The following is a 27,852-nucleotide window of genomic DNA, read 5'->3' on the forward strand; positions in this document are numbered from 1 at the left end:
ATGAGTGTTGCTGCTCTCATTCTGGGGGGGGGGGGGGGGGGGGGTGGGTGTCTGCTGTTGGCACATAGCAGCCCGGACATTGCTTCATCAAAGTCAGCGAGCCATCGTCTTCCCTCCAGGGTCTCGCCACTTCTGTGACTCGATCTCGCGGTCGTACCCCGCTTGCCCTAATTGAAGCATTGATTTGACGGAGACACGGCTCGCCTCTGAGCGTTGTTAGCGGCGGTGCTTAATCCTTCGTGGATGATATCTCTATCTCTCTCGCTCGCTCGCTCTCTCTCTCGTGTGTTCTCATCTTGTTCTCCCCTCCACCCACACGTCTCTCTCGCCCCCCGCTCACCCCGCAACTCCCCTTGCCCACCCGCTCCCCGGCCGAATGTTAAATCGGCTGCCGTCCGTAACATCGGCTTATCAACTTTACGCTTTTTTGCCATTTCGCGTCCCTTCACGTGACAGAGATCATCCGCTTGAGCGCTCGCGGCCACTCACCCCCCCGCCCCACACCCCTACCCCCCGCGTCCTTCTCTGTGCGGATTTCAAATTTTACTGAGAGGGTGTTCCCGTCACGTGGTCGTCTTGCTGCTCCGGCTGCAGTGCCCGCGTCTTGCCCCGTGTCCCCCTGGTGCATCGCGAGGAGTCTCGTTGTTGGTCTCGAGTCCAGGGGGGGGGTTGGAGGGGCGCTCGGCAACCTGCTCCCGAATCACGTGCAGCTCTTTGGCTGCATCCTCAGAGGGGCAGCCGGTTATTATTATATTTGTATAAATATATTTTTTATAAGATACACTATGAGACCTCTTTTACCAGTGGCAAAAATATAGTAGTAGATTTTTACCCTTTAAACTGGTACAAAACTGATACCTTTTTACAAGCATTCATGTTTGCAATAACCGCAACACAAGCAGTCAAAATGCAAACAAAAAGAAACAACTCTGATAATGATATGCACTGTCCTTGGAGTTGATTGGTCCACACCCGAGACAGCTTTTCTTAGAGCCTAGTCTCCATTGGTGTTGGACCAGATGACGCCAAAAGGCGTACAATTCAAAAACAGCTCACTATCAGAGTATTGAGAGCTCGGGGTAAGCATTAACACTATGAGACATCTCCTTTACCAGTGGCAAAATATGTTTGTTGTTTCTTTTGATTGCATTTTGAATGCTTGTGTTGTGGTTATTGCAAACATGATGCCTTGTATAAAGGTGTCAGTTTTGTACCAGCTTAAAGGGTAAAAACCTACTACTATGTGAGTATAATTGATTGAAAATGGCAAGGGGTAGGCGGTGACCACGGCATGTCTTGGTGAGGATGAAATGTACGACGGCCCAGGTGTATCGTTGAGGAATTCACTAGGGGAGGCGGGGGGCTACACTCAATGGGGGGATTTAACACGTAGACTCATTAATCCCACCCCCTCCCCTCCACACTTTGCGCAAGAGCGCACAAGCGTGGTCACCACCTCTCCGCCTCTATGTAAGGAACGAAACGGGTGGACTTCTCCACAAATCTGGCTGTCGCCTGATGAAGCTGGTTGTAATTACTGGCGAAACGTCGTACTCGGATTGTAAATGTTGTGGCTTGGCTCTCCAACACACCGGTGTTGTGACGAATTGGCCACGTTCTATTTACATGACAAACCCTTACTAGTTGGCTGTGTTGGGCGGCGGCGGGTTTTAACGACACATTTACATATTTACACGATCTAACCCAAACAAAAAAAAACTCTTATGAATAGGGGGGAGTTTATTCCATCGCCAAATTAGTTTTATTCGAGTCAAAATCAGTTTCGTCGCCCGCTGTTTTCCTGACGCCGCTTTTGTGCGCGTCTACAAGAGGTTTGCGGCTCCTGAAACAATTGTTTTGGTCAAAGGGGAACAAAAAACGACTAAAACAAAATCTGACTCTTCTTCTTTAGACAGGTTGCCGACCGCCCTGGGCTGGACCGTCAGCCCGGTGTCCCGTAGACCTCGTGTCCCGTCAAACTGGTGTCCCGTAGACCTCGTGTCCCGTCAAACTGGTGTTCGTAGACATCGTGTCCCGTCAAACTGGTGTCCCATAGACCTCGTGTCCCGTCAAACTGGTGTCCCATAGACCTCATGTCGCGTCAAACTGGTGTCCCACAGACCTCGTGTCCCGTCAAATGGTGTCCCACAGACCTCGTGTCGCGTCAAACTGGTGTCCCACAGACCTCGTGTCCCGTCAAACTGGTGTCCCGTAGACCTCGTGTCCCGTCAAACTGGTGTCCCACAGACCTCGTGTCCCATCAAACTGGTGTCCCATAGACCTCGTGTCCCGTCAAACTGGTGTCCCATAGACCTCGTGTCCCGTCAAACTGGTGTCCCATATACCTCGTGTCCCGTCAAACTGGTGTCCGTAGACCTCGTGTCCCGTCAAACTGGTGTCCCATAGACCTCGTGTCCCGTCAAACTGGTGTCCCGCAGACCTCGTGTCCCGTCAAACTGGTGTCCCGTCATGTCAGTAACTTATTTACAAACTAAAACTCATTTTCAGAGAAATGCTTTCTGCGCTCAGTTTCTTGTCCTTCCCCCGCCCCTCCGCTTAGCACGGTTGGCTTCGTACGGTGCGCCAAAAAAAAAAAAAACTTCAACGTACATGTATGCATGTATCTACACGTGTGTGTATGTATGTAACTTGTTTCGCTAAATCGGAGATGCGCAGGAATGAAGTCGGAGGTGGTGTGTTTGATGTGCTATCCGTTGACCCACTGTTCAGCTTGGCCGGGAATATCGACTGGGGCGACGTCCGTTGATCGATAATGTCGACCAGAAACCGTGGACCTGATTCACCTCCACCTCGCGTCCCGTTTTTGCCGGCACGTCGCGTCGGCCCGGGCACCGTCAGCCAGGCGTCTCCTCTCTCTCCTCCACCCCATCACCGGCAATCTCGTCTCTCTCCTCCACCCGCAGCCTCCACCCCAACATCCGGCAATCTCGTCTCTCTCCTCCACCCGCAGCCTCCACCCCAACACCGGGGTCTCCTCTCTTTCTTCCGCGGCACCGCCGTTGTCTCCCCGGCGGACGACGTCAGCTGCATGCGCCGTCGAGCACCGCGAAGATGCTCGTCGCCCTCGACCGGCCGTACGCCGGCGGTAACCGGTACCGGGGCGGCGGCGCCGGCGGCGGCGACGACGGCGCCGGGAGGAACCCGGGGTTGGCCGCGGCGAGGAGGAGCGCCGGGGACCGCGGCTCACGGGGCAGCAGCGCTGCCTTGTGCGGCGCCAGCACGCGCCGGTTGATGGCGAGGTCCCAGCGGACGGCGCGGCGCGCGGCGGCGGGGCGGACGCGGTCCGTGCGCCGGCTCCGCCCCCGCCACCGCCACCGCGGGCAGCAGCAGCAGCAGCAGCGGCGGCGGTGGTGCTGGGCAGCGGCGGCGACGACTCCGCCGACGAGCAGCAGCGCCGAGACCACCAGCGCCGGCAGCACCGTCTCGAGCCACGACCTGCGGCGAGCGGCGTGGAGGTCATTCGTTGTGGTGCGGTGCAAGGGGTCACCCGGCGCCCCCGACGCCCGCCACGTGCGGCGACGCGGGCGGCAGCGATCGGCTTACGGACGGCGGTCGCCCATCCGAGCCGCTGTCCGACCTCGGATCCGAGGACTCCCGTGCGCGTCCGCGCCAAAACGGCTGCTGGAGTCTGCAATGCGCCATCGCCTTGAAAGGTGGTGCGAGTTTAACGGGCGTATACTCTTACGTTTTTTTTTCGGTAAAGTCACGCAGGTAAACATTTTTTTAAATTAATAAAAGTAAAATAAAAAATCACGACGTTTCGGAGGCAACACAAGCTTCCGTCTTCAGGTGGAACCGTCACAGCACGATTGCTGAATCAAGTAAAGAGGCATTCTAAGAGACCCTTCCTTGTATATGAAGTATTGGAAATGACGGCAGGAACTTCTTGACGGGTAACACACTTTTATTAAATCTTGACGTGTCACAATACAACGTGTGGTCTCTATTCTTTGTACTATACACTCCACTTAACTCGTGTAGACTCTATGCCTCTGGCTACACACAATACACTTGACTCGTGTAGACCCTATGCCTCTGGCTACACACAATACACTTGACTCGTGTAGACCCTATGCCTCTGGCTACACACAATACACTTGACTCGTGTAGACCCTATGCCTCTGGCTACACACAATGCATTCGGCTCGTGTAGACCCTATGCCTATGGCTACACACACTACACTCGCCTCTGGGTTACACAGAGTCCCGGTCCCGTTAGGACAGCGGGACTAGGTACCGCAGGGCCCTAGGTCTTCGATCCCCGTCTTCATTCTTCGCTGGTTACATACTGCCCTTACGCCTGTGTGCATCCCCTTTTATAGCCCCTGCTCACGGGAGACGGAGCTGATGCGGACGTCTACGTGAGCATCGCTCCTTAGTTAACCAATCACGACGCGCTCTCTCTACGATCCGTTCTCCCCCAGCGCGTGTTAACACTACTCCACCAATCACACCGCGCTGTCACCTGATCACTCCCTCTCAGCGCGTCACCGGCACACAGCCAATCAGCACCCCGTAACCCACGACCCCGCGCTGACCCCTGATCCTCCACCGTCAGTGCGCGTCACCACATACACAGCCAATCATTACGCGCTGGCATACGATCCCTAATCCCAGCGCGTATCACCACTACATATATATACTGGTTGAGGGTGGGAGGAGCCAAGGTAGGCACCTGGATCGGAGTTTTGTATTATTATTGTGAGGTTGGTGCGGCTGAGGCTGCTGCTAGGAATGAGCCTTTGCTGTGTAGACTGGTTGAACTGGGAGGTGCCAGAGTTGTTGAGGTGCGGCTGCTGTTTTACGGGCGCTTTACTTTCGCTGCCGAGATAACGAGGGGACTGGTGGACACGCGATGCACGGGCGGCATACCCGGCGCGGACGCCGAAGCCGGTCGGACGAGCCCCCCCCCCCCACCCCCCCCCGTTTTTTTTCTTTTTCACCGGCGTAAATGCGGCCGTGAGTGACTTCTTATGGAAACGCAGCCTCCCCCCCCCCCCCCCCCGAGCGGTCGTCACGAAGTGGCTCTGGCAGCGACGGTGTCACGACCCGCATCTCGAAATGTGAGAAACGCGGCGTCGGTCCCCGGCGACGGCGACGATTTATCGCGGCGGCGAAATTTCAAGCGCGAGCGTGACACCTGTAGCCGATTCGCATCGCTGGGATGGAAGAGAAGGATGAGAGCGAGAAAGGAAGGAAGGAATGAAGATTGGACGATGAGGCCGATCGATCAGACCAAGTCCACGCTCCCCCGCAGCAAACTAAATATTTTTTGCGGGCAACTACCGGGGGGGGCGCTCCGGTTTGGCGCGGTGCCGCGGGTTTACAGCCCCCCCACACCCCCCCCCCCCTTCCCGTGTCGTGTCAGCCCCCCCCCCCCCCCACCTCTCGCTCTCTCCGTGTCGGCGTGGCGATAACAAAATATGAATCGTGATAAAAATTGACGACGACGATCATGACGACAATCGCAAATTTGGGAAATTACGGAAACGCAAAAACTACGTCAACCCCCCCCCCACCCTCCCCCACCCCTCCCCCCACCCCTCCCACCCCTCCCCCCGTTGTTGTCGTCGTTGAGAAAAGCGCTTCAACGAACCTCGACGATCGGCGAGCGGACGATCACATTTTGTTAATGTGCGCGGTAATGTATCTCTATGCATATCGCTGGCCTTCAGTTGTCATCTTGGTCATCAGCTGGGGCTGTTGGTGGGGCTGTGGCTGGGGGTAGGGGGGGAGAGAATTGGATGCTGCTGTAGAAGTCACTGGGGGGCAAATGGTTTTTTAAATGGGAGCCCTTGAGGCCGGTTTGTTGGGAGGGAGGGGGGGGAGGAGATGGGCACGGGAAGAAAGAAGTGGGATCGGGGAGAAAAAAAACGGAACTTTAAAGAGGGGCCTTCTTCCTCAATTTCATTTAAATGGAAATTCCCTGTCTAAAATGCGAATGCGCGAAGACTCATATTCATGAGCTCTTCACAGCACCACCACCACCGCCACCGCCACCACCACCGCCCCCTGCCTCCCTGTGCGTGCCTTATCTCAGCTTCGGAAATCTGATGCTCCGTTCGTCGGCTGTGTAATTTAACTGCGGGACATTGCGAATTTCAAAGACTTGACTTGGAAGTGCCCCCCGCCACCACCACCACCACCACCCTCCACCCACTCCACCGTACATCTATTGCGGGGGGAGGGGGTGGAGCCTTGTGGTCGACTAATACTCGGCTCATACTTTTAGTTCTTTCGGTAAAGTCACGTAGGTAAAAAATGAAATTAAAACTAATACAAATAAAACAATAAAAAATAGCAATAATAAAAAATAAAATAATAATAAGTAAATAAAATAAAATAATAATAAATAAATTTCGAGTTAAAGCTTTCGTGACTGCAGGGATTCATCTTCTTGGTTCTTTCGGTAAAGTCACGTAGAAGGGAAGTAATAAAATAATAAAAATAAAACATAATAAAATAATTCTGTGGCCGAAACGTCGTGAGAATAATTTCATTATGTTTTATTTTTATTATTTTATTACTTCCCTTCTACGTGACTTTACCGAAAGAACTAAGAGTATGAATCCTTGCAGTCACGAAAGCTTCAAATCTAGAATGAATACTCGGGCTGTTGATGATGAGTAATCTCATCCGTTGAGCCGTTCTCCTGCTCTCGCCGCTGGTCGCCATCGCTCAGAGTCGCCCGTGCGGCGACGGCCCCACGCTGGCAGGTACATTGCCTGGTGCTCGCGCAAGAGCCTCAGATATTTGTTGATGGAAAGGGCCAGCGATTTCAGACTCTCCCCCCCGCTCTCCTCTCTCCTCCCCATCACCACCAGCTGGGCTCACTACACTCCCTTCCACCCCTCGCCAGCTCTCCCCAATCCCCCCCTCCCAAACTCCTTACCATGTTTTTCCTGCCAGCGCAATTGCGGCTGATTTGTACGACAGCGTTTTTCGAATTGGGAGCCGAGTGAATTTTGAATCGGTGTTCTCTCCGTCGTTTTTATATATATATTTATATAAATGTGTGCGTTGGGTATTTTCTGGTTGAGATTTCATTTTTTTTTTATCCGAAACGTGCCATCAACATCGCGTCCCCCCGAGACGGGCACGAGTCGTGAGAATCTCGCAGAAAAGCGAAACGAGAGAGCGTGCCGTGGAGGGCCGGCGGAAGAGGGTTTTTTTGCGCGCTGGGGGGGGGGGGGGGGTGGGACGTTGTCCCATGTAAAAATAAAATGCTTCTTCAGGTGTCTCTTTCCATCTCTTGCACAGAAGGAGGCAAACCCTTCACACACTCTGCCACGAGATTGTCACGAGCCGATGTGTTGTTTTTTGCTCAGATGAAATCCTGCTAAAATAATTTTTCAAAACAACTTTTTCACGTGTTATGTTTTTCAACAGCCACTTGTCTCCGGCTCGAGACGATCAACTCACCGCAGCAGAGAATCTGGTTTCGCGACGGACGGCTCAAACCTCGACTCAAACCCAGGTTCATCAGCATTGTCAGCCTACACCTCCCCTGACCTCGAAGCCACTCGACCACCCAGTATCATATTCTTAGGTTTTTTCGGTAAAGTCACGTAGGTAAAACATCAAAATTAATAAAAATAAAATAAAATAAAGATCACGACGTTTCGGAGGCAACACAAGTCTCCGTCATCAGGTGGGACCGTCACAGCCAGATTAGCTGCATCAAGTGAGGCAATCTGGCTGTGACGGTCCCACCTGATGACGGAGACTTGTTTTGCCTCCGAAACGTCGTGATCTTTATTTTATTTTATTTTTATTAATTTTGATGTTCTACCTACGTGACTTTACCGAAAAAAACCTAAGAATATGAATCCTTGCAGTCACGAAAGCTTCAAATCTAGAACCCAGTATCATATTTAAATTCACATTACGGAGCACCTAAACGAAAAGCTCCGCTCCCGGCAGAGGTGGAAATTCACTTCTGAAAAGTGCTCGCCGCTCTCTCTCCCAGCTGAGCCACCTGGCCGGACGTCGCTGTGACACGAGCCAATCTCCCTCCCCCCCCACCTCCTCGATGTTCGTCTTGCTGCCTTCTAACGGAGGAAACGTTCCCTTCCGATGGACTCATTTGCGATCCTTTTGGAACTTTCACCGGCGACGGAGCCTCCAGAGATACTGGCAACGAACGAGACTGTAACGTACGTACGTACGCATGCGCGCATGCTGACCTTCTTTTGCGCCGTACGTATTGTACGGCAAACTTTTGGGATAATAATAATAATAATGATGATGATGACAAATATTCACTGTTCTAAAAAAAAAAAACATGCATTTTCACGTGGAACTTTCAAGGTGCTGTGCGGAGCAAAAGGACGGCACGCAGATCAAATCGCGAAACTAATTGTTAAAGAGACGGAAAAAAACCCTAAAAAACACTTGCGCCTTGAGGCTGAATTTGAATGAAGAGTCGAAAATAAAATTCTGATAAATGAGCACCTGGTGAGGTGTGTAAACATCGCCACTGGGGGAGACAAAGGCGACCGGGCGTGGTGCCGGGCTTCAAAAGTGCTGCTACTCGTTGACAGCACTTGCCCCAACATTCTGTTAGGGCTACACGGGGGATCTTTGTCATTGTGTGAGTCAAGATTTGTGTGACTTCGTTGACTTGACACCGGCCACACAAATTTAGGGGGCATCTTCCTTTCCGGATCGTCTTAGAATCCGGAGTCTTGAGGCCCCAAGAAGTCCAAGGCCTCCCCCCCCACATCAACCCAACGGAGACAGCGTTGAGGGCATGCGCGGCGGTTAAGCGGAAGAGCGTCCGCTCGCCTCTGGCTCAGCGGGAGCCGCCACTGGCTCCTGGGTGCCGATGGCGATGCCGTGTGCGGTCCGCGCACGGCGCGTCTGTCAATCAGTGGGTCGGAGTCGGCCTCATTGTTGATGTTATCTCCCCCCCCCCGCTACCCCGCCACCCCGCCCCCCCTAAAGCCGAACTGAATTTGAAACAGGAAAATAAATAGGCGCTTGTGTGGCTTGAGGTGTGTGGAGCTGGGTGTGTGTGGGTGGGGGGGAGTGGGGGGGGAGGATTCTAATGTTTGTTGTATTGGAGCACTGAGCCTGCAAGGCTGAGGTCTTGGATTTGAATTCCATCACGGAATGGCTTAAAATGGGCTTTCGAATACAAAACATTTGAATGGTCTCAGCCCTGGTCACCAATGACTGCACAACAACAACCGCCATTCGCCACTAAGTGGCGGTGACGTCACCACGATGCTTGTGCCAGGCCAAGTGCACCTTGAGGCCACGTGAAGTGTCGAACGCCCGCTGGCAGGAGGTCACGGGGCAGACCCAGGTGCCAATGGTCGACTGACCGAGATGACCGAGATGACTGGCTGATGCACCACCTGTGCCCCCTACTGTACCAACTTGCTGTGCTTTAGCCACCCGGCGCTCCGCTCGTTGTTGTGAGCGTCGCTCCTCCGCCCTCCGTTGTTGTTGGAGGGCGACTGCCTCCAACTGCCCAGTAGCGTCCTTCACGAGCCTCCTCCACTGAGGCCGATCTTGACACCGCTGGTACCAGTCATCGGCAAGTCCACTCAGCTCCACGTCCTCCTGTACCACATCACTCCATCTCTTCTCCAGCCCGTGCCGCGCCCGTCTAGCCCCCTCGATCCGGCCGAACAAAAGCTGTTTAGGCATGCGGTGGCTGGGCATGCGGGCTACATGACCCAGCCAACGCAGCCTTGCCTGCCGGAGGAGCTCACTGATGGGACTTTGCCCAGATCTTTCAAGGATTTGTGAGCTCCTCACACAATCCAGCCTGGTTAAACCCAGGATGGATCGTAGGCAGGCCAGCCTAAATGTTTCCAACCGGCGAAGATGCTCCACCAGGGGGGTCCACGTCTCGCAAGCGTAGAGAAGGGAGGGAATGACCGTGGCCGAGAAGACCTGAAGCTTCGTGCGGAGCGACAGACCAGGTAGCTTCCACACAGCGTTACGCAGCCGATGAAAAGATATTGCCGCTCGACTGATTCGGAGTGAGACCTCTGCTGATAGACTGGAGCCGGTCATAAGCACACTGCCCAGGTATGGGAAACTCTCCACTCTCTCCACAACTGCCCCATCACCAATTGGGAGTTGTGGGGGTGGAGTGTCCGATGGTACAAAATACCCAGGCAGGTGCTTGGTTTTGGTGGGGCTGATGGTAAGGCCCCACCTCTTAGTGGCACGCTCCAGTCTCAGCAGCAGCGCCTCCAACTCCTCTTCTGAATGAGCAGCTATTACCAAATCATCGGCATACATAACGTGGTTGACCAATAGGGAGCCATCCCTTGATCGCACCCGGGCGTCGATCAGCCTCCCATTATATCTGTACCAAATGGAAATTCCCCCGGTACAGCTATTGAAGGCTTCACGAACTACGCGGTCAAAATAGATGTTAAATAATGTGGGAGCCAGAGGACATCCCTGTCGCACCCCAAGGTGTACAGGGAAAGGCTCCGACTCCCGGCCACGTAGTTTTACCCGGGCCCGCTCACCATCATGAAGGTCCTTAATGATCGTGAGCAGAGGGTCAGGGACTCCGAAAGCACGAAGAACAACCCAGAGCCCAGTCCTACTGATGGTATCATAGGCCTTGACCAGGTCAATAAAGCAGAGATGTAGGTCTTTTTGGAATTCCCTACACCTCTGCTGTAGCAGACGGACAGAAAATATGGCATCTGTGCAGGACCGCCCTTTCCTGAAACCGCATTGGGGCTCCGCAAGCCCCTCCTCAGCGTGCCTAGCAAGGCGATGTTGAATAATCCTTGCCAGGACCTTACCCGGCACACTGAGGAGTGAGATGCCCCTGTAGTTGTTACAGTCGGTACGGTCCCCCTTCTTAAAGAGGGGAACCACCAGGGCATCCTTCCAGTCCTGCGGAACCCGTCCAGTGGTCCAGACTGTTGTTATGATGTCATATAGGGCAGTCTGTGCACAAACGCCACCCTCCCTCAGCATTTCGCTTGGGAGATCATCTCTGCCCGGTGCCTTCCCTGGTCTCAGACTCCGGATCGCCCTCAGTACTTCCTCAACAGCTGGCACCTCAGCCAGCCACTCACAGGGGGTGACCTCTTCCAATATTTGAGGCACCGCAGCCTCAGCAGGGTTATCCCCACTTTGTGCCATGATGTTTTCCTGGCTGAGAGAATTTCCCTCCCCCAGGACCTCACAGAAATGCTCAGCAAATCTGCAAACCTGTTCCTGGGGGTCGGAGATTGGATCACCGTTTTTTCCTCTAATGATGGTAATAGGTGTGGCGCTGCAGGTTACTTTTTTGATGGAGTTAAATAGTGATTTGTGATCACGGGCCACTGAGGCAGACTCCATCTCCTCAGCAACCCGCGACCACCACCCATCCTTACAGCGCCTTACGGCTCTCCGAACTTCTGAGCGAAGGCTGCGGTAAACCTCCTCATTCTCTGACGTGGGATGCTGTAGGCGATGAGAGTGGGCCTGACGCTTTTTCTCAATTAACCTGAACACCTCCTCTGTCAGCCAGGGTTTCTGGGGAGGTCTGGACCGCGTACCCAAAGCAGCCATTGCAGCTGCATGAGTCACAGTCTTAAACCTCGCCCATTTCCCCTCGACATCAGGTGGAGTGGGGGACGATGCCAACCCCAGCTGCAAGCGATGATGAAATTCTCGCTTGCAACTTTCATCAGCTAACTGAGACCAGGCCACTTTTGGTTGGAATGGGATCCTGGGTGTACACCCACCACCGGAGTGGAAGAAAGGCAGGCGCATCTTACAGATGACTAGTCGATGGTCAGAGGACAGATCAGCTCCACGGTAGGTCCTGGTGTCAAGGACATGGGTTCGCATCCGCTGGTCCGTCACTATGTAGTCCAGCAGATGTTCTTGCTTGGACCCGGCATGTATCCATGATGTTGTGTGGATGCGCCGATGCCGGAAGAGCGTGTTGGTAATTACAAGCCCATGGGCTGCACAAAAATCTAGCAGCCTCCTACCGTTATTATTGAGCTGATCTGGCCCATGCCTTCCAATCACTCCAGACCAGGTGTCAGCATCATGACCAACTCGGGCATTGAAGTCACCCAACAAGATGACTCTGTCCCGAGTGGCCACTTTAGCCAGCACCTGTGACAGGAGGTCATAGAAAGCATCTGACTCATCGGCTTTGCTTGCATCCCTCCACGGATGTTCGTCTTCGGTGGGGGCATAAGTAACCACGACCACCACTCCTCGCCTCTGGTTGATGGGAAGGCGAGCCCAAAGTATCCTGGGGCTTACAGCTTCCCACACCTCACCGCCACGCTCCCACGCCCCCTTCATTCTTTTGTTCAGAAGAAGAGCCACACCCTGTTGTTTGGCAGTCTCCTGCCCCGAGTAGAGGACTGTCCACCCCTCATGGTGGCAGGAGCCAGAACCGGTCCACCGGACCTCCTGAATGCCACAGAGATCCAGGCGGTACCGGTCCAGCTCCCGACAGAGGAGTGGCAGCCTCTCCTCCGCAGTGAGCGTTCGAACATTCCACGTGGCCATCCGCAATGGTTTTTTGTTGTTTCTGGAGGAGCCCCGAGGGTGAAAATTCAATCTCCTGGCTCCGCCAAATGGGGTTTGGCCAGGAGACGTCATAAAAGCCTGACCCCCCGGGGCCTCCGGCACAAGCTTATTTGTTACAGGTTTATGTTTAATTTGTGGTTTAGTGGTAATGAATTGAAGGTGGAGGGGTTACCAGCCCCTCACACCCGTCCAGAGCCCCCGTTTAGCCACTGTGGTGGTCACAGACGCCATGAGGGGAGAGGCCAATGGGCATTGGCCCTCCCCCCACAGCAATGTCCACGACAGTGTTGCCCGTCCGGCACCGCGAGGAGGTAGGAGGTTGTTTTGCACACACACACACTCACACACACACTCACACACACATTCACACACACACTCTCACACACTCACACACTCACACACACTCACACACTCACACACACACTCACACACACACTCACACACACTCACACACACACTCACACACACACTCACACACTCACACACACACTCACACACACACTCACACACACTCACACACACTCACACACACTCACACAACATCTATTTACAGACTGGGGAGACCAGGCGAGGTGAACACTTTGTGGGCCGGTCGAGTTTCATTACGGGCAACCTGTGGCGAACGATACCCGGAGCGGTCCAGGACCAACACCCACCCATCACCACCGCCTACTACCCCCCCACCCCCCCCACCATCGCCACCACCCCCCCCACTACCCCCCACCCCCTCTCCCACTACCCTTCCACCACTCCCCCACCATCCCCTCCCACTACCCCCCCACCACTCCCCCACTACCCCCCACCACCACCCCCACCACTACCCCCGCACCAACCTCCCCACCACCAACCCCTACCACCCACCAACCCCCACCACCCCCCCCCCACCACCCACCCACCCCCACCACCCCCCCACCACCCCCACCACCCCCACCACCCCCACCATCCCCACCATCCCCACCACCCCCCCACCACTCCCCCACTACCCCCACCACCACCCCCACCACTACCCCCGCACCACCCCCCCACCACCCCCCACCCCCCCCACCACCCACCCTCACCACCCACCCACTACCCCCCACCACCCACAACCAAACCCCACCACCCTACCGCACCAAGCGGCTGACGCGGCACGGGGGAGGCCGTCACCGGACAGTGTGTCGAGCAAGCAGCGCAGTGATATTTGTGTTGGGAGACGGATACACGGGGCGCTTCAAAAAGATGTTCACACTTGTGGTAATTAGCAACAACGCCACGAGAAATGTGCCTCCTCCGGGCTCTGGAGACCACCTGGAGAAGATTCCAGGCCCACGCGTTGACAACGATGGCGAACGAGTGGAGACTCTTTGACATTTTAAAGCTATTATCATTACATTTATTATCATGATTTAAAGATTTCGTGATTGCAGGGATCCATTTTCTTTGTTCTTTCCCTTCTACATGACTTTACCGAAAGAACAAAGAATATTTATTATCATGTTACAGTGCATTATCCGTTCTTTTTCCATTAAAAACGATAGTCCCGTACATTTTTTTGAAGCACCCTGCATATATTGACGGGATCTGTTCCCACCCCCCCCCCCCCCCAAAAAAAAAAAAACTTTATCATAGCGACAAATATACCGTATGTATATCAATTATCTTCTTGGTTCTTTCGGTAAAGTCACGTAAAATGGAAATAATAAAATAATAAAATAAAACATAATAAAATAATTCTCACGACGTTTCGGCCACAACGCAAGCAGCCGTCCTCAGGTGAAGACCAGGTCGTGAGAATTATTACGTTTTATTTTATTATTTTATTATTTCCATTCTACGTGACTTTACCGAAAGAACCAAGAAGATGAAATCCCTGCAGTCACGAAAGCTTTAAATCGAAATTTATATCAATCATATATATGTGTGCGCGTGTGTGTCCGTTCACAACGCGTTGCGTCTCGCCGGCCTACAAGCGCCGCCTCTCGCCTCTCCCACCTGAGCTCGCTGGTGTGCAGCGGAACGCGCGTCACCTCTCCCCCGGCGAGCTCCTCCCGGCCAGCACCGTCGGCGCCGTCGGCCCTCGCCCCCCCCACCGCAGCGTCACAGGCGCCGTGGAGCTCCGTGTCGCCCAGCCGCTCCACCCAGAACTCGGGCAGCAGCGCCCAGAAGAAGCCGGCCGTGGGCGCGCCCTGCCCACCGGCGCCCATTCGGCGCGCGAGCCGGGCGATGGACCCCCACCGGCACCGCAGGTTGTGTGCCAGCGACACGTTGAACCAAGCGACGCGCGTGTGCTCGGCGGGCCCGTGGCGGTGGCGGTGGTGGCCGCGACGGCCGCGGTGTCCGCGCTCGTCCTCGGCGGCGGGGGCCGGCGCGAGGGAGAGCAGAGCGACGTTTCGGGCGTCGCGATCGCCGAAGAACGAGGCCACCTTGGAGAGGAGCGCTGCGGCAAGGCTGCGGTTTGCTGCGAAGGCGGAGTGCGGCTCGCGCAGCGTCAGCCAGAAGACGTGCGACGGAGTCTCTCGCTGCGCGGGGAGGACCTGGCGCGCGGAGATGGTGGTGGGACACGCCGGGCGGAGAGACAGAGAGAGGAGCGAGCGAGCGAGCGGTGGTGTTAGAGAGGAGAGGCTAAGGCCGGGTACCGCCGACAGGCACGGTTCGGAGTCCCGGGTTTGGGGAGTGGAGCGAGTTGATTGATGGACTCAGTCTCGGTCACAGCCATACGCAAAAAAAAACTTTTAAAATTCTATCGCGGAAAAAAAATGTCCTGCACTCAAATTGGATAAATTCCACGTCTCGGAATTAAAATGACAATGAGTTCCATGTAGAAAAGTAAGTACAGCAAGTAGGAGCAGGTTTAAAATTGTGCTCTTTTTAAATCCTTTATATTAAGTTCACTTGCTTGCTTGCTTGCGCGCTTACGACCGTGCAAATCTTTCGGTCGTTTTTTAACCCACTTCCCGTGATCCAATCGAGCTGACATTTTGCACACAGACTCGTTGTGCGTGACAATGTATTTTCGTGAAAAAAAAATTCCAAAATTTTCCACTTTAAGGAAAAAAAGAAAAATTCATATTTAATTTAAAACACCAATGTGATAAAAATGAAACTCTTACTCAAGAAAAACAGAAATTAATAATAAAATAAACCCGATGCCACGCATATAAAGGATTTATAGTGAAAAACTTTGTTTTTACGGGTTAATTTTTTTGAGCTATTGTTTCCCGTGCGTGGTTTTTTTTTGGTCCGGGCACTTTGCCTTTCTCCATGGTGACATAATGACTTTGCGGCCAGCAATGTAATGGCTGACATCCTGGGTTCAAATGGGAGCAGCCGCCCATGATGAAGCCGGCTTCTCAGGTGCGGCGAATTGACCACCTAATCCCAGTCACCGCTGACTGAACAGCGGAAGCCGTCGCATCAAGTTTGGTTCGACGCTGACATTTTGATGCATTCCAATCGCGGCAATTCGAGCCCTGGGGAAAAATATAATGAGAATAAAAGTGCGATGGCAAATCACCAGGGGCTGTCTTCTTGGTTCTTTCGGTAAAGTCACGTAGAATGGAAATAATAACATAATAATGATAAAAATAAAACGTAATAAAATGTTTTATAATGTTTTATTTTTATTATTTTATTATTTCCATGAAAATAAAACATAATAAAATGTTTTATTATGTTTCATTTTTATTATTTATTATTTCCATTCTACGTGACTTTACCGAAAGAACCAAGAAGATGAATCCCTGCAGTCACGAAAGCTTTAAATCACCAGAGGCTGGTTTAGTGTCCACCATGGGAAGTTATCACCATGGGGAGTGTCCACCATGGGCAGTGTGTTGACCAATGGAATTGTCCACCATTGCAAATGTCCACCATGGGTGGTATTCACCATGGGAATTGTCCACCATGGCAAGTGTTCACCATATGTAGTGTCCACTATGAGCAGAATGCTTGGCACATACAACCCCTCTGTTTAATTCAGAATGATATTCTCTATTGCACACGCTCCGATGTCAGCCTACTTTAGGAATATTTTATTTTTCCATGAGAAGAAGAGGGAGGAGAAAAAAAACCACTACCGCCGGTCAACTTGCTGTCATGCATATTTATGATGCGTAGACATAAAATGCTTCGAGAAAATACATGGTGAAATATGCCACCCGCCAGCGGACCAATAAGGCGTCTTTGGGTCAGTGGCTCGCAGTCAAAGTCAACGCGTTAGCCACAGGGCCACCTTTAACCCTCATTCAGCGTGGATTTCTTCCCAAAGAAAATGAGAATTAAATCCCCCGCCCCCCCCCCCAACAACTCCCCCCCCCCCGACATCCTCCTCCCTCTGTTAGCCTGACTCCGCTAAGCCACTGCGAGACATTCTGTCGCAATCACAAAACAGGCGCTCATGCGCGCGCCGCTAATCAGCAGTCATCGCCGGCCGATCGCTGGCGACGAACCCCTTTGATGGACGAGTGTCAAACAAAGATTTGAAGCTTTCGTGACTGCAAGGATTCATATTCTTAGGTTTTTTTGGTAAAGTCACGTAGGTTAAAATTTTAAATTAATAAAATTAAAATAAAAATAAAATAAAAATAACGATTATTTTATTTTTATTTACTTTTATTAATTTAATTTTTTTACCTACGTGACTTTACCGAAAAAAACCTAAGAATAGGTCAAACAAAGCCTCTTGGCGGCGGTCGTTGCGATGAGGCCCGGGAACTCGAAGGCTGCCCGACTCACCTCCGCCTTCCGTCGTGAGAGCGTTGTCATTTTTAAATCCTTTATATTAAGTTCGCTTGCTTGCTTAGGACCGTGCAAATCTTTCGGTCGTTTTTAAACCCATTTCCCGTGATCCAGTCGAGCTGACATTTTGCACACAGAGTCGTTGTGCGTGACAATTAATGTTCGTGAAAAATTTTTTTCCAAAATTTTACACTTATTAGGACAAAAAATATTATATTTAATTACCAATTGCTTAATGGTGCAATGCAATCATCTGACCCATAGGTGGCAGCCATCTCAAGCCAGAGGACGAGAGGACTCTAGCCGCCACGCACATAAAGGATTTATAGTGAAAAACTTTGTTTTTACGGGTTATACTTATTTTGAGTTCTGTTGCCGGGAGCGTCGCGCTCTAAGCTGGCGAGTTGTAAAGGTAATTATCATCTGTCGTTTGTGTGCACAAGAAAGCCTCGCCGAGTCTGAAGACGGATTCCTCGTTTTTTTCTTCTTCTCCTGGAGGGTCGTGCGTTTGAATGTTTCATGCCGGATTAAAACAACGTGGGCTTTTTGTGCGCGCGCGTGTGTGCGTGCGTGCGTGTGTGTTATACTGCGTTGGGTTTTGTTAGGGAGCGGCAGTGTAGCGGGAGTGAACCTGGCGAACCCGAGTCCGATTCCCGCTCACGGTTAACACCGGTGACAGCGAATATCTGAACTGGTCTTGTGCCTCCCCCTAGGTCGACTCAGCCTCAAATGAGTACCTGTCGTTGTGTGCAAATATCACCACTGGGAAGACAAAGGCTGCCGGGCGTGGTGTTGGCCACGCAACCCTCGTGTGCCGTGCCGGCCTTCATGACAAGACAAAAATCCCCCGTATAGCATTCACAGACTGTAGGGGCAAGTGCTGTTAGCGAGCACCTAGGAAGGTCGGGACGTCACACGAGGGGGTGGGTGGCCAGCACCACGCCCGACCGCCTTTGTCTCCCCAGTGGCGATGTTTACACACCACACCAGGTACTCATTTGAGGTCGAGTCGACCAAGGGGAGGCCCAGGACCGGTTTAAATAATTGTCACCGGTGTTGGCCGTGAGTGTGAACTCGGGTCGCCGGGTCCGTAGCGCAGGGCGCTAACCGCTGCGCTACCGCTCCCCGTAGCCGGCCTTCATAGGTGCTCACTAACAGCACTTGCCCCAACAGTCTGTGCAGGCTACACGGGGGATCTTTGTCTTTTTGGGGTTTTGGTGAATAAGGACAAGTGGCAAAACCGCGACGCGTTCCCTTCAAAAACACTGCGCTGATAAAAAAAAGTGTCAGTGAAATATATAAATAAAGTATAAAAGCATTTCTTCTGATCTTTCCGCTCTTACCTCAAGACAAGCACGAGTGTCATTGTGGAAAATATCAACAACAATTTTTGGGGACGAAAAATGCTGTCTCCCCTTCATGTTTTAGGATGGGCGAGTAGTTGTTGGGACTGACCAGATGTCGGTACCACTAAAAATTAACCCGTAAAAACAAAGTTTTTCACTATAAATCCTTTATATGCGTGGCATAGGGGCGGCTAGAGTCCTCTCGTCCTCTGGCTGGAGATGGCTGCCACCTATGGGTGAGGTGATTGTCTGGCAGCATTAAACAATTGGTAATTAAATTTTTAAACATTTTCCCCTAAACAGTGTAAAAAAAACAATTTTTTCACGAAAATGTATTGTCACGCACAACGAGTCTGTGTGCAAAATGTCAGCTCGATTGGATCACGGGAAGTGGGTTAAAAAACGACCGAAAGATTTGCACGGTCCTAAGCAAGCAAGCGAACTTAATATAAAGGATTGAATAAGTATAACCCGTAAAAACAAAGTTTTTCACTATAAATCCTTTATATGCGTGGCGGCTAGAGTCCTCTCGTCCTCTGGCTTGAGATGGCTGCCACCTATTGGTCAGATGATTGTCTGCCAGTATTAAGCAATTGGTAATTAAATATTAAATTTGTTTTCCCTAAACAGTGTAAAATTTTGGAACAAAAATTTTCACGAACATTAATTGTCTCGCACAACGAGTCTGCGTGCAAAATGTCAGCTCGATTGGATCACGGGAAGTGGGTTAAAAAAACGACCGAAAGATTTGCACGGTCCTAAGCAAGAAAACGAACTTAATATAAAGGATTTAAAAATAGCAAAACTTCAACGGTGCCATGTTATTTGTTACACCAACAGACGTAAAATAATGGACGATGCCCCTTCAAAATGAGCAGCTGTTTGATTTTTCTCGCAGGAAACCTGTTTTTGCACCTATCACAATCACGCCAATTTGCCCGGACGTCACAAATTAAACATTCCAACACCTCTGCTGTTGATTAAAACAATAAATAATTTACTAAATTGGATGTTTGTCCCCAAGGCATACATTTAATACATATTCTTGCATTTGTTCACGCTTGCTCTTCAATGTCAGTGACTTAGTGAAGTCTGGAAGAGATTGGCGCTCTCTGTTTTCCTTCTGTTTCTAGCAGCCTGTTTGCTCACGATCACTTACTGGCAGGCGAGGCAAGTACTGGTGGAAATAAAAATAAATAATAAAAATAATAACAATAGTGACTTTACCGAAAAAACCTAAGAGTATGAATCCTTGCAGTCACGAAAGCTTCAAATCTAGAATTAAGTACTGGTGGTTCTGTATTATTTCTGTTCAGTAAATATATCTAAAGTACTAACTTTACCCTCAATGTATTGTTAATGTACCTGCTAAGATTATTAGTTAAGGCCATGTACTACAGGCAAAAATAATGATTTTTGTCCAGTTTGTCAATTTTGATATTTTTTTACATTTTTATTCCATAAATTGTAAACTTTCATAACATGCACACAATTATTACCAATAACTTTGTTCTAATAACTTTGTTATTGACAATAATTGATGATTAAAATCATAAAAATAACTATTTGTATTTTATAAATAGTTAGTTTTTACGATTTTATACAAACTTCGCCAAGTAAACAAAGCCTTAAATTAGCGTTTTTTTAGCATCTTTCATCGCAATTTTTCTCCGCATTTTAAGAAATAACCTAGCTGAATTGCACATCATTGAAAAGCTCATTCTCTGGAGCAGATGTCTACGTTAGTAACATGTGGCTATTTACTTTGCTGTCATGGCAAGAAGGGGGGGGGGGGGATACACAAGTAGAACTCTCAAATCTCATTGCTACGAGCATCACAATGCCAGAACTGGCATTGCGATTTTCTCAAAATTACATTTTGCACGTCGAGTTTGACAACTCATGTTTCATAATAGGTCGAAATGTTCAGAGGGATTTAAAAAAATATATTTTGTCATTTTCATTTTACGTGGTATTATATCTACAAAAACAGACGGAAATCTTGTTTTCTTTTTTACATGTGTCAAGTGTATTTGAACGTAATTAACTGAAAGAACAATATTTTGACAAAAGCCTGTGTAGATTAACAACCAATTAGTTATTTGTCACATTAAAACGCACCAAAAACTTCTGACTTAATCTACTAAGTCAATATTGTGTTTTACGTCATGTGCTAATCTGTGCATTTTTAATTAGATAACACGTAATATGCATACATGCATGGGGGGGGGGAAGTCACAATGTTACCAACTTATAACGCTAGACAATGGGTGGGGGCCATCACGAAGCAAAAGTGCAGATGCCGATACTGCAGCCAATACTCTTAGGTTTTTCGGTAAAGTCACGTAGTTAAGAAATAAATGACAGGTACTATTCTACTTTACCGAGTGTTGACATCCCCAGCGTTTAACAGCACTCTCCTTTTTAAATCCTTTATATTAAGTTCACTTGCTTGCTTGCTTGCGCGCTTACGACCGTGCAAATCTTTCGGTCGTTTTTTAACCCACTTCCCGTGATCCAATCGAGCTGACATTTTGCACACAGACTCGTTGTGCGTGACAATTTATTTTCGTGAAAATTTTTTTCCATAACTTTACACTTTTTAGGATATTTTTTTTTATATTTAATTACCAATTGCTTAATGGTGGCAGGCAATCATCTGACCCATAGGTGGCAGTCATCTCAAGCCAGAGGACGAGAGGACTCTAGCCGCCACGCATATAAAGGATTTATAGTGAAAAACTTTGTTTTTACGGGTTAATTTTTTTATTTGGATTGTCAACCAACACCGGGTACGACTATTGTTCTCTTTTAGCCCCGTCCACCCAACCCCAACACGTTCCATTCATTGGCTACCACATTCAGATAAGCCCCTCCCCCCTCTCCCCTTAACTTGTATTTAAGAGCTCGCCTCTTGTAATTTTGCCTCACTGGATACAGTAAATCTAGCTGTGACGGTCCCACCTGATGACGGAGACTTGTGTTGTCTCCAAAACGTCGTGATTTATTATTTTATTTCTATTATTTTTTAACTACGTGACTTTACCGAAAAACCTAAGAGTATGAATGTTTGCAGTCACGAAAGCTTCAAATCTAAAACTGCAGCCAATACTCAGCTTGGGTCCTAGCACGCATGTCACAACAAGAAGACCAGTCAATCAGAAGCCGGACAAGGCTTCAACATCCTGACTCGAGGTGAGATGACGGTCATCCCCGACAATGGAGGCTCTCCGCCTACCATCAATGCTCCAGCGGCACAAATGTCTGTTGTCAACGAGGTTCTTAACCGGTCACTGAGCGTCGTGCAGTACTCAAGCCGGACAAAGATTGATGAAATAATAAAAAAATAAAACGTAATAAAATAATTCTCACGACGTTTCGGCCACAACGCAAGCAGCCGTCCTCAGGTGAAGGACAGGTCTGTCGAGAAGGCAGAGGCTCGACAGACCTGTTCTCCACCTGAAGACGGCTGCTTGCGTTGCGGCCGAAACGTCGTGAGAATTATTTTATTATGTTTATTTTTTATTATTTTATTATTCTCCTTCTACGTGACTTTACCGAAAGAACCAAGAAGATGAATCCCTGCAGTCACGAAAGCTTTAAATCGAAATTTAACGGACAAAGATTGTCTGCGTCTTTCACCAATCCCTGTGTGCAAAGGCTGTCGAGATCACATGAAACACTCTGACGAGTCCCATGATGTCATCGTCAGGTTCGGGGTATTCCACACCATCTGCACACTGCTGGCGATAAGAGGAAAGCGTTTCCAAGATGCTCGACTCCGAGATCTCTGCATTGAGTCTGGCATGATCGCAGGAGGCTCCATTGCTGGTGTTACGGATGGCTGCAAGTATAACAGCGCAGTGCGACAACACAAACTCCCGTACGAGCCTCTCGTGTGACTGACATGGAATGAATTTCGATTTAAAGCTTTCGTGACTGCAGGGATTCATCTTCTTGGTTCTTTCGGTAAAGTCTCGTAGAAGGGAAGTAATAAAATAATAAAAATAAAACATAATAAAATAATTCTCACGACGTTTCGGCCACAACGCAAGCAGCCGTCCTCAGGTGAAGACCAGGTCTGTCGGGGAGACAGCGTTGTGGCCGAAACGTCGTGAGAATTATTTTATTATGTTTTATTTTATTATTTTATTACTTCCCTTCTACGTGACTTTACCGAAAGAACCAAGAAGATGACATGGAATGGTTTCCTGTCCTGGTTGGAAGCAACTCGCGTGAACGACATGGTTCACCTGGATGAGACACTGATGACCATTGCCAACCTTGGGAAAGATGTCTCACAAGCCGCTTTGAATGAGGTCCTCGTGAACAGCTCATGTACAGGCGTCATGGAACTATTTTAAGTCTCACCGCGAGTTCCTCAACCTAATTGGCTTTCACGCCTTCACAGGCTGCGATACTATCAGTGCATTCGCCGGTCGAGGGAAGATCAGTGCCCTGAAGATGGCGAGGAAGGACACTTCCTGCCAAGAGACTTTTATATTCTTAGTTTTTTTTTGGTAAAGTCACGTAGGTAAAAAAATAAATTAATAAAAGTAAAATAAAAATAAAATAAAAATCACGACGTTTCGGAGGCAATACAAGATTCCGTCTTCAGGTGGAACCGTCACAGCACGATAGCTGTATCAAGTGATACAGCTATCTCACTGTGATAGTTCAAGTGATACAGCTATCGTACGGTGACAGTTCAAGTGATACAGCTATCGTGCTGTGACGGTTCCACCTGAAGACGGAATCTTGTGTTGCCTCCGAAACGTCGATGATTTTTATTTTATTTTTATTTTACTTTTATTAATTTTCATTTTTTACCTACGTGACTTTACCGAAAAAACCTAAGAATATGAATCCTTGCAGTTACGAAAGATTAAAATCTAGAAGAGACTTTTACTCGACTGGGGCGGTCATGGAATGTGAGTGATCAGCTGTTCGAGACATATTGAGCGTTTCACCTGCCGCATGTACGTTGCTAATAGCAGCAGTGGCGATTTGAACGAATTGCGCTAGCAACTCTTCTGCACCAAAAGGGGAAAAGTCGACACACTTAAGCGGTTGTGCTTTCGCTAAGTTGTTATCGCTCTGATGAGCACGGTCGGCTACGTACGGTGCGAAAGAAGTGCAACAATACGTACACACGCGCACACACCTCCAATTAATGCAGTTGGCGAGGTATGGTGCGGAAGAAGTTTAACATACATACATACACCTCTGATGAGCATGGTTGGCTACAACACACACACAACGACACACACACACGCACAAGACAAAGACAAAGATCCCCCGTATAGCCTTAACAGATTGTTGCGGAAAGTGCTGTTCACTAGAGGGTGGGTGGCCAACACCACGCCCGGCCGCTTTTGTCTTCCCAGTGGCGATGCTCACACATCGCACCAGGTACTCATTTGAGGCTGAGTCTACCTAGGGGAGGCCCAGGACCGGTTCAGATTATCGTCACCGGTGTTGGCCGTGAGTGGAAATCGAACTCGGGTCGCCAGGTTCGTAGCGCAGCGCGCTAACCGCTACACCACCGCTCCCCACATATGTTCACACACACGCACGTACGTACTTACACACACTTGCACACATACGTGCTTACACACGTAAACACACACACAGCTTCGTACTTACACACATACACACGTACGTACTTATACACACACACACGTACACACACACAAGTACACACACACACGTATGTACTTACACACAAACACACATGTAGGTACTTATACCCACACACACGTACACACACACACGTACACACACACACGTACACACACACGTACACACACGTACACACACACGTACACACACACACGTACACACACACGTACACACACACACGTACACACACACACGTACACGTACACACACGTACACACACGTACACACACACACGTACACACACACGTACACACACGTACACACACACGTACACACACGTACGTACGTACCTCGATGACGAACGCGTCGCGCGTCTCGAGCCCGCCGGCGTCGCGCGCCACCATCACGAACTCCTGCGGGGGCCGCGCTGCGTCGCCTCCCAGCGGCACGCCGACGATGGCTCTCGCCCGGGCGTCGAAGCGCACCCACGACGATGATGACGACGACGATGATGACGATGATGACAACGACGACCACGAGGGAGGCTGCTGCTGCGGAGGATGATGATGATGACGATGACGATGCTGCTGATGATGATGCTGATGATGATGATCCTGATGCTGATGATGCTGATGATCCTGATGATGATGATGATGAGGACGATGCGTTTCGGCCGGCACGAGCGAGAGACGCAGCCGGGCGGCGTCGCCGTCCTCGGCGTCGAAGAAGGTGTCGTCGGGCACGCGGAACGAGAGCATGCGGCCCGCCTGGGCGCGCACCAGGTCGATGGGGTTGAGCAGACGCGGCGGAGTGTTGGCCGACGTTCCAGCCACCGCAGCCGCTGAAGGAAACGCGCGCGGGACACCCACTCGCGATTAGCCACAGCTGCCGATTGGACGCACGTACGGTGCGAAAGAAGTTCGACGCGCAACGCGCCTTAGCTGTCAGGCCGTATTGGTCTCAGTCCGTGTTCTTGTACAGGGACGTTGAGTGTTTGCGTGGGGGGTGGGGGGGTAAATACAGCGTAACGCCGTTTCAATACGGGCAAAAATAAATAAGTAATATTTGTCTATTTTGGTTTGAAGCTTTCGTGACTGCAGGAATCTATAGTGTTTGGTTCTTTCGGTAAAGTCACGTGGGTAGAAAATAAAATTAATCACGACGTTTCGGGCGCGACATAAGCGTCCGTCATCAGGTCGTGATTTATTTTATTTTATAGCTATGTGACTTTACCGAAAGAACCAAAGAGTGTTTGTCTTATTTGTTTGTGTTTATCGCCTGGGATGGGACTTTGTAGGATGAACGTTGAGATTTAGAAGGGCACCACGGGGTCACCAAAACGGTCTGAAGTGGTCTGTAATAAGGTAGGGCACTGATAAGGGGGTGCCAGGTATGACATGCTGTGCACACACTACACTACACACACACCACACGATTATACTTTACTACACAACAACAACCACCGCCAATCGCCACGAAGTGGCGGTGACGTCACCACGGTGCTTGTGCCAGGCTAAGTTCACTTTGAGGCCACGTCAAGTGTCGAACGCCCGCTGGCAGGAGGTCACGGGACGGACCCATCAGCTTGGCATGGGTCGACTGAATGAGATGACTGGCCGATGCACCAACACCTGTGCCCCTGACTATTCCAACTATACCAAAGACAAAGATCCCCCGTATAGCCTTAACAGACTGTAGGAGCAAGTGCTGTTAGCGAGCACCTATGAAGGCCGGCACGGCGCACGACGGAGTGAGTCGCCCACACCACGCCCGGCCGCCTTTGTCTCCCTAGTGGCAATGTTTACACACCGCACCAGGTACTCATTTGAGGCTGAGTCGACATAGGGGAGGCCCAGGACCGGTTCAGATAATCGTCACTGGTGTTGACAGTGAGCGGGAAACGAACCCGGGTCGTCAGGTTCGTAGCGCAGTGTAGCGCTAACCGCTACACTACCGCTCCCCAACTTTACACTACTTTACATACACACACAATACACTACGATACACTACACTATACATTACGATACACTACACTATACACTACAGTACACTACACTATACACTACAGTACACTACACCACTCTACACTACTATACAAACACACACAATACACTACGATTAGCACGGTTGGCTACGTACCCTGCCAAAGAAGTTCTACATACGTACACTATACACTACAATACACTACACTATACACTACAGTACACTACACTATACACTACAGTACACTACACTATACACTACAGTACACTACACCACTCTACACTACTATACAAACACATACAATACACTATGATTAGCGCGGTTGGCTACGTACCCTGCCAAAGAAGTTCTACATACGTACACTATACACTACAATACACTACACTATACACTACAGTACACTACACCACTCTACACTACTATACAAACACACACAATACACTACGATTAGCACGGTTGGCTACGTACCCTGCCAAAGAAGTTCTACATACGTACACTATACACTACAATACACTACACTATACACTACAATACACTACACTATACACTACAGTACACCACACTACTATACATACACACACAATACACTACGATTAGTACGGTTGGGTACGTACCCTGCTAAAGAAGTTTTACATACGTACACTATACACTACAATACACTACACTATACACTACAGTACACTACACTATACACTACAATACACTACACTATACACTACTCCGCTATACGAAATTGAAAACTCATTTCTTGATAACTTCTTCGTGTGTTTAGTTTGTTGTCCTTCCCTCGCACCTGCAATTAGCACGTTTGGCTACGTACGGTGCGAAAGAAAATCGGCGTACATACACCGTCTCCTCTGGCCAATCCATGTTTTGTGCTACGAATAAGGGCCATCGCTCGAAACGTCGTCGACTGCATACTTCACCATGTAGAGTTGTAAGGAAGCTCATGGGTTTGATTGACGAACGCGTTATTTTTATACATCTTGATGTACCCCCCCACTCACCCATACACCATAAGTGTGCGGCACCATTTCGATTTAAAGCTTTCGTGACTGCAGGGATTCATCTTCTTGGTTCTTTCGGTAAAGTCAAGTAGAAGGGAAGTAATAAAATAATACAAATTAAACATAATAAAACAATTCTCACGACGTTTCGGCCACAACGCAAGCAGCCGTCCTCAGGTGAAAACCAGGTCTGTCGAGGCGACAGCGTCTGCATAATGCACGGGCATGAGTAGTACTAATCACATACCTGCATTTCCCATAAATATGCTAAATGCCTCTTGATATGTATATTTTTTTGTCAAGGCGCTCTTTCCCCCCCCTTCCAACCCAGCTTATATATATGCTCCAAGCACGTGTGCTGTTTCATTCAGACGCTGTCGCCTCGACAGACCTGGCTTTCACCTGAGGACGGCTGCTTGCGTTGTGGCCGAAACGTCGTGAGAATTATTTTATTATGTTTTATTTTTATTATTTTATTATTTCCCTTCTACGTGACTTTACCGAAAGAACCAAGAAGATATGCGGCACCATATTGCGACCACGGGAGGCTGATCAAGCCCCCATGAACGACCTCGTCCTGTAAGCGTTATTATTATTGTTGTTTGTGTGCGCTACTCAACACTTTGACATAT

The 27,852-nt window shown here is 49.9% G+C and overlaps 1 protein-coding gene across 1 annotated transcript in view; it reads right to left on the bottom strand.

Moving 5' to 3' along the window:
- Positions 1-533: 533 nt before the first annotated feature.
- LOC133356819 (uncharacterized) overlaps positions 534-27,852 on the bottom strand; it is a 99,408-nt gene continuing 72,089 nt past the window's right edge. The window contains exons 3-5 of the mRNA XM_061574528.1: positions 24,581-25,071; positions 14,518-15,059; positions 534-3,456 (exon numbers count right to left, since the gene is read on the bottom strand). Coding sequence (XP_061430512.1) covers positions 3,042-3,456; positions 14,518-15,059; positions 24,581-25,071 — 1,448 coding nt within the window. The 3' untranslated portion in view covers positions 534-3,041. The remainder of the gene's footprint in view (positions 3,457-14,517; positions 15,060-24,580; positions 25,072-27,852) is intronic.

This window comes from Lethenteron reissneri, chromosome 55, assembly GCF_015708825.2.
Source record: "Lethenteron reissneri isolate LAM-NWPU_2019-01 chromosome 55, ASM1570882v1, whole genome shotgun sequence".
In the NCBI taxonomy this organism is placed as follows: Eukaryota; Metazoa; Chordata; class Hyperoartia; order Petromyzontiformes; family Petromyzontidae; genus Lethenteron; species Lethenteron reissneri.